This window comes from Diaphorina citri, unplaced genomic scaffold, assembly GCF_000475195.1.
Source record: "Diaphorina citri unplaced genomic scaffold, Diaci psyllid genome assembly version 1.1 scaffold192, whole genome shotgun sequence".
Taxonomy (NCBI): Eukaryota; Metazoa; Arthropoda; class Insecta; order Hemiptera; family Psyllidae; genus Diaphorina; species Diaphorina citri.
The window spans coordinates 63,702-70,640 of NW_007377629.1; the positions used below are offsets into that span (position 1 = coordinate 63,702).

Consider the following 6,939-nt stretch of genomic DNA (forward strand, 5'->3'; position numbering starts at 1 on the left):
AATAGCAAAGGGCATCCACTCGTAAAATTTGTAGACAAAAAAACAAATGTCAGCAAAAAGCAATCACCCTAGCTGATTGAGAGGCTGACGAAAAACGCCGACTCCGTCTATACACGGGAAAAGGCGAAGAAAATTATAATCATATCCTTCTCCCATTCAATCGCAGTGGTCAAGAACAAAGTGTAGTTAAGTGACTTATAATAGTTGTCCCTTACTTAATAAAATCCCCTACAATGCTATTTTTCTGTTATTCAACTTTTACAGAAGGGAGGGGGGGGGGTCTAAATCCTTGTAATACAAGCAGGGTCCGTCCCTCCGGGAATTTTTTAGCCCGTAGTGATTAGAGAAAATCAGTACCTATGTACCTACCTAATTTGTTTAATACTTTCTATGATATCCCTGGGACACAGATTAATTGATTTAGCACACAAATCAAACTATTGAATGAAAAAATAAAGATTTACCTATTTTCTCAAATTTTCGTAATATTCATTGTTGTTGATTTAATGTAACTCTGGGTTCACCAGATAAAATTCTCATCGTCAAGATGATATTTTTCTTATTATTATTCTCCTTCCTCCTCTTCTTCTTCTTCTCCTTCCTCCTTTTTCTTCTTCTTCCTTCTTTTTCCTTCTTCTTCTTCCTTCTTCTTCTACCTTTTCTTTGGACACGTGTTTGAACGAAAACGAAGCCTGATGTAAGATTTCCTGATATTGTACTCGTACATAGCCAGTCAGGGATCGAAAATTAAAAGGCTGTGGTAGTGGAGATACCGATTTTCCACCAATCTGATAGCTCGTGGTTAATGTGAATTGGTGTGACGTTCACACCTGTTTTCTGTAGGTACTAATCTCTCTAGATACCATTGTCCTTTCTCTCTCTCTCTCTCTCTCTCTCTCTCTCTCTCTCTCTCTCTCTCTCTCTCTCTCTCTCTCTTTCTCGTGTATATTTGCCACATAAGAAGCTTAGCAGGAAAAAATGGGATTTCATGAAAATTCTTGAGCGCATTCAGAAAAAAACAAAAATAGAGAGAGAGAGAGAGAAAGAAAGAAAAAGTGGGGGGAGAGATTACGAGTGGGGGGATAAGAAGAGAGAGAGGGAGAAAGAGGAAGAAAAAGAAAGAGGGAGAGAGAAAGAGACAGATTACGATTGGGGGGAATAAGAAGAGAGGGAAGAGAAAAACTAAGAGAAAGAAAAAAGAAAGAACCACATGAATATACAATAGTAGGAGAGAGAGATAAAGGAAGGGGGAGAAAGGGAAAAGGAGAGAGAAGGAGAAGAAGAGGATAGAGGACAGGAAAAAAAAGATTTCCACTTGAAAGGAAGGAGAGAAAAAAAGAGGAAGTTATGAAAGATGTACGGGAGAGAGAGAGAGGGAGGGGAAGGGAGGTAAAAAGAGAGAGAGATATTTCCTTCAACTTGGGTTGCGTCAGATTTTTTTATTACTCGTTAAAAGACCTGAGAGAGAGAGAGATGGAAGGGGTGGAAGGAGAGAGAGAGATGGAGAGAGAAAGTGAGGGAGGGAGAGAATGTCCATTTTAAGGCCTTATCTTGGACAGAAACAAGCTGGGTCCGTCCCTCCGGGAATTTTTTTGCCCGTAGTTTATTCGATCGTGATTAAAGAATACCTATGTACCTACCTAATTTGTTTAATATTCAGTTTATTATCATTCTTGATTTGAGGAGGAGGACAGTGAAGTATGTACAATTATAAGGAACGGAGGGGGGAGAAAGGGAAGTGAGAAAAGAACGGCAGTGAAGCCGATAAAATGATGGGAAAAGCGAAGGAAAGAAGAGGGGAGGGGTAAAAAAAGCAGAAGGAGGAAGAGAGAGAAAGGAAGAAAGAGCGGAGAGAGAAAAGGGGAATGAGCTAAAATTATGGGAGGGGAATTTTCGTGTTTTGACAAAAGTGGAATGTTTGGGTGACCTGATGGTGAAAAACGCTAAACGGAAGGTTTTTATGGAGGGTTAAAATATACAGGGTGTATAAAAAATTAACAATACAGAGTGTTAACATTTGAGAATTTCTTAACATAACTTATTCATCATCTCCTAAGACCTAAAGGCTTCGCCTTATCGTGATAGCCACATTGTTCGGTTCATTGCCATGGACTTCATTGTAAAATAGGAAGAATTCATGATGGAAATGATGTTCTTGAAGTAAGATGTTCTCGGTCTTCCTCGTGTACGCCTCCCTTCTATTCTTCCTTGCTAAATTAGAAAGTCTAATCTAAGAACTAAGAACATTCAAGATCTCCCTAGCGAAATATCTTGAAGACTCAGTGAAAGACAATGTTAGTTGTTCATGATGGAAATGATGTTCTTGAAGTAAGATGTTCTCGGTCTTCCTCGTGTACGCCTCCCTTCTATTCTTCCTTGCTAAATTAGAAAGTCTAATCTAAGAACCAAGAACATTCAAGATCTCCCTAGCGAAATATCTTGAAGACTCGGTGAAAGACAGTGTTAGTTGTTGGCTGGAAGAACCCTGCCACTTAAAACGATAGCCTATAAAACAAATTTGTTCCTTGACAGTAACATGATGAAGGTAAAAAAAAAAAAGTTGAATAAATCATTGCTCAATGAAGAAAATGGAAAAGGGTAGGTACCTACATTTTCTCACTTGTGGATGTGAGGGAGAGAGAACTGGTTTAAAATTTCTTACCTGTGCAATCTGATCAAATCGGCCAAACAGTTCGTTCAAAGTTTTCACCAAATCAGACGCGGAGAGTTGCTCAGAGAGGGGGGTAAAGTTGACAATGTCCGCGTACAGGATGCTGAAATACAGTGGCGGAGATTAGAATAGAATACAGGGTGGTTCGTGATTTGCGAACCACGCTTATATCTCAGAAACGGCTGGGAATTAAGGAATGAAATAAACGGCATCACACACAGTGGCGGAGATTAGAATAGAATATAACTTGTTTATCCTGCTCGAATGAGACTATAAAGTCCCTTTACTCCCGCAGTCTAAACAATGTCTCATGTATTTTATGGGTTAAATAAATAACATAAAATATGTTAACAGTAGAAGACATTGCATAATAAAAAAGAAGGCAAATAGACGACAGAAGCAGAAGGCAAGATTAGATTTCTTTTTGGGGACCCCTTTTTAAAGGAATTGAGTTTTTTTTTTTTTTTTTCAGTTCACTCCTTTGTTTAATTAATCCTAGCAAAAACATTGTCATTCACAGAACAGAATGTCTGCTGAGAATAAAAATTAGAACAAGCATACTAATTGTTTAATATCAAGATTCACAGGATAAGAAATGAGAGAGAAAAGGACAAAAAGGAAAGAGAAGGAGGAGTAAGAGAAAAATGAAAAGATGGAAAAGGGGGAGAGAGAAAAAACTCGAGAACAAGAGTAGATGGAGAAGATTGTAAAGCACGAAAAAATAGAAAGTAAAAAAACAATAAGAATAGGGTAAGTGTACCATTTATTCGCCCACCTAAAAAACGTACTATTTATTGGCCCACCTGTACCATACGCCACATAAGTCTGAACTGCCAGTTTTTATGGCTTTATGGTTTTCTGGACAAAATTTGCACCACCATTTTCGTGATCCTGGTAAAAAGACCTTTAATTTGATATATAGGTCGACCAGGTTTGGATAAGTCCTTCTATGGGGATAGACTGACGGACTGACAGACAGACACCGAAGCGAATACAATAGTCCGTCCCTTATACCTTTTTTATTACTATTGTAAAAATAAAGGAAGGACGGACTAAAAAAGGATTCCCATGTAAGCCGTTAACGAAGGTTCTCTCCCTCTCCCTCTCCCTCTCTCTCTCTCTCTCTCTCTCTCTTTCTTTCTTTCTCTCTCTCTCTCTCTCTCTCTCTCTCTCTCTCTCTCTCTCTCACAAAATGGGTAGTTAATGTTGATATGTATAGCTTATTGAGCTTTAATTATTAATTTATTATCTAATATCAAGTTTGTACATATTATATAATTATGCCATAGGTACTGCTATATACCTATGTCGGTATGTATAACATTGATAGTGGTTTTGTATGCAAATTAATATGCATTATTACAAAATTATAATTTTATTATTATAAACTTGGCCTTTTTTTCACATTTGTGTTTTTGTGGGGGATATACCTATGTCGGTATGTATAACATTGATAGTGGTTTTGTATGCAAATTAATATGCATTATTACAAAATTATAATTTTATTATTATGCAAGCATCTATTAATACCTACACAATAGTACGTATATCTATGTATGTAAGGTACCTACCTAATCGTACATGATTCACTAACGCTAAAACGGATGATAGGTAATAGTTAGGTACCTAGGTACCTAATAATAATAATAATAGTGCTTATTTATACTGCTCGCATAGGACTGAAAAGTCCCTTTACTCCAGCAGTAGGCTACTTATATAATAATAATAGTGCTTATTTATACTGCTCGCATAGGACTGATAAGTCCCTTTACTCCAGCCTCAAATTATATTGAGGATAAAATTCCATACCTCGGCTGGGATTAAACCCACGCCCTCCTGTTTACCAGGCGAGCGCCTATTGAGGATAAAATTCCATACCTCGGCTGGGATTGAACCCACGCCCTCCTGTTTACCAGGCGAGCGCCTTGACCAAACCACCGAGGCTTAGTCTGGCTGGGGGAATTTGAACAGAGAGTGTAGACCTGTTTAATCTGGCTAAGGGACTAACAGATAAAATTCCATACCTCGGCTGGGATTGAACCCACGCCCTCCTGTTTACCAGGCGAGCGCCTTGACCACTACACCACCGCCTACCTAATCGTACATGATTCACTAACGCTAAAACGGATGATAGATAATAGTTATATACCTAGGTACTATAGTTATTGGGTCAAACTTTTCATTGGTAATGGGTATCGTTAATAGTGGATACATGACTTGTGTACCACTAAAGGTACCTACATTTGTTTTTTTTTTTTCAATAATATTAAATTCAACATAAAAGTATTTTATATAGGGTGTCTCAAAAGACCTTCTTAGTTTATTTAGGTTAGGTTTTAATTTCTAAAGTGAAAGAGCTGAAAAAAATGAGGAACTAGGAAATTTTTGAATTTGAAAATGTGAAAAGTTCATACTGGAGAGTTTAACCACCCTTAAGCCAGCCTAGTTAGCTTGGAAAGTAGCGCGTCTGCCTTGTAAGCGCTAGCCCGCGAGTTCGATTCCCGCCCGGGGCGGATTTTATCCTGATGGGATGTCGCGAATTTGGCGATTTTGTTCGCGGATTTGGCAATTATGTTCGCGGATTCGCGTCCCGAATCGACATTTTGGATATCGCGGATTTGACGATTTTGTTCGCGGATTTTGCGATTACGTTTGCGGATTTGGCAATTATGTTCGCGGATTCGCGTCCCGAATCGACATTTTGGATATTTGGCAAGCCTATCTCAAATGTTAATGTACATTACGTTCTCCTACCTTTGCATTAACTTTCCCTCCTCTCCTTTCACGAATTTTGTAATGTGGCTTTTTTCTCGCATTACGATCCGCCATCTTGTTTTACATTAGGAATAAGGGAAGTTTTGGCGGTAAAATTTGAAATTTCATCAGCTGATATTTTTAATCGTCAATTTTTACCCCCACTACCAAACTTCTTCCATTTTATTATCCCCACCCCTGGAAAATCCTAATGTCAATGCGCATTTAGCTTGAAAACAAATCGGAATATTATGATTATTATTTTTTTTTAGGTATTTACCTATTTACTTTACTTACAAACAAGATTTTTTTTTATCCCACCCTGTATAATTATGTAGCTCGTAATGCTATGAGGTTTGATATACAGTGTGCACCCGGATTTCCTGGTGAACGTTTTAACATGACTATAAATTTTAATTCTAATTTATTGTTGTAATTTTCCCAGAACGGAAAATATTCGTTCTCGGAACGGCTGGCTTTCTCCTATCCTGTCCTTCTTCTTCGATTTCGGGACGATATGACCTTAGCAGTTACAGTTCCCTCTATCAAAAATCTTAACCTCTTATGAAAAATAGTATTATTAGTGGAGATGCCTCTTGTCTCACATGAAAAATCAATATCGTTGGTGGAGATGTCACAACTCCTGTTTGAAAACAAATCGGAATATTATGATTATTATTATTTAGGTATTTACCTATTTACTTTACTTACAAACAAGATTTTTTTTAATGCCACCCTGTATAATTATGTAGCTCGTAATGCTATGAAGTTTGATATACAGTGTGCACCCGGATTTCCTGGTGAACGTTTTAACATGACTATAAATTTTAATTCTAATTTATTGTTGTAATTTTCCCTCTTCATAAATGTTTTTCCATCTCTCCCTCTATCTCTCCCTTTCTTTCTCTATTTCTTTCTCTCCCTCTCTTCTCTTTCTTCCTTTGTTTCTCTGTCTCCCTCCATGTTTTTCTCTCAATTTCTTTCCCTAGTTCTCTCTCTCTCTCTCTCTCTCTCTCCTTCTCTCTTTCTCTCTCTCTCTCCTCTATTGTTCTCGCATTTTCAATCCTCTCTCTTCCTTTCTTTCTGTCTTTGTCTCTTCCTCCATGTTTTTTCATATCTCTCTCCGCGATCTTTTATATCCCTCCTTTTTATATCTCTCTCTCTCTCTCTCCCTCTCCCTACTCCATTTCTCTCACTTCCACTCGCTCTCTCCCCCTCCTATTTCCCACCCACCGCTATTGCAATTACATTTTAATCCCCCTGTAATGTGTAAACTCTATGCTTTGTTCCGCTATTGCAATTCCATTTTAATCCCCCTGTAATGTGTAAACTCTATGCTTTGTTCCTAATATCCAGGGCCGTTTTTAGAGGGAGGGCCTAGGGGCCCCTTCCACCCCGGGAACCCCCTAAGTGTAGTAATACACTAAAAAGTAAAAAGTTTTGACCTATTATTTGGAACACCTCCCCCCCCCCCCGACCACTGCTGGGGTCAGTCAAGACTCCCCCCCCCCCTA

General features: G+C 38.3%; 1 protein-coding gene across 1 annotated transcript in view; it reads right to left on the bottom strand.

Moving 5' to 3' along the window:
- Positions 1-2,230: 2,230 nt before the first annotated feature.
- Positions 2,231-6,939, bottom strand: part of LOC103505738 — a 9,978-nt gene continuing 5,269 nt past the window's right edge. The window contains exons 2-3 of the mRNA XM_008470094.2: positions 2,621-2,774; positions 2,231-2,398 (exon numbers count right to left, since the gene is read on the bottom strand). Coding sequence (XP_008468316.1) covers positions 2,231-2,398; positions 2,621-2,774 — 322 coding nt within the window. The remainder of the gene's footprint in view (positions 2,399-2,620; positions 2,775-6,939) is intronic.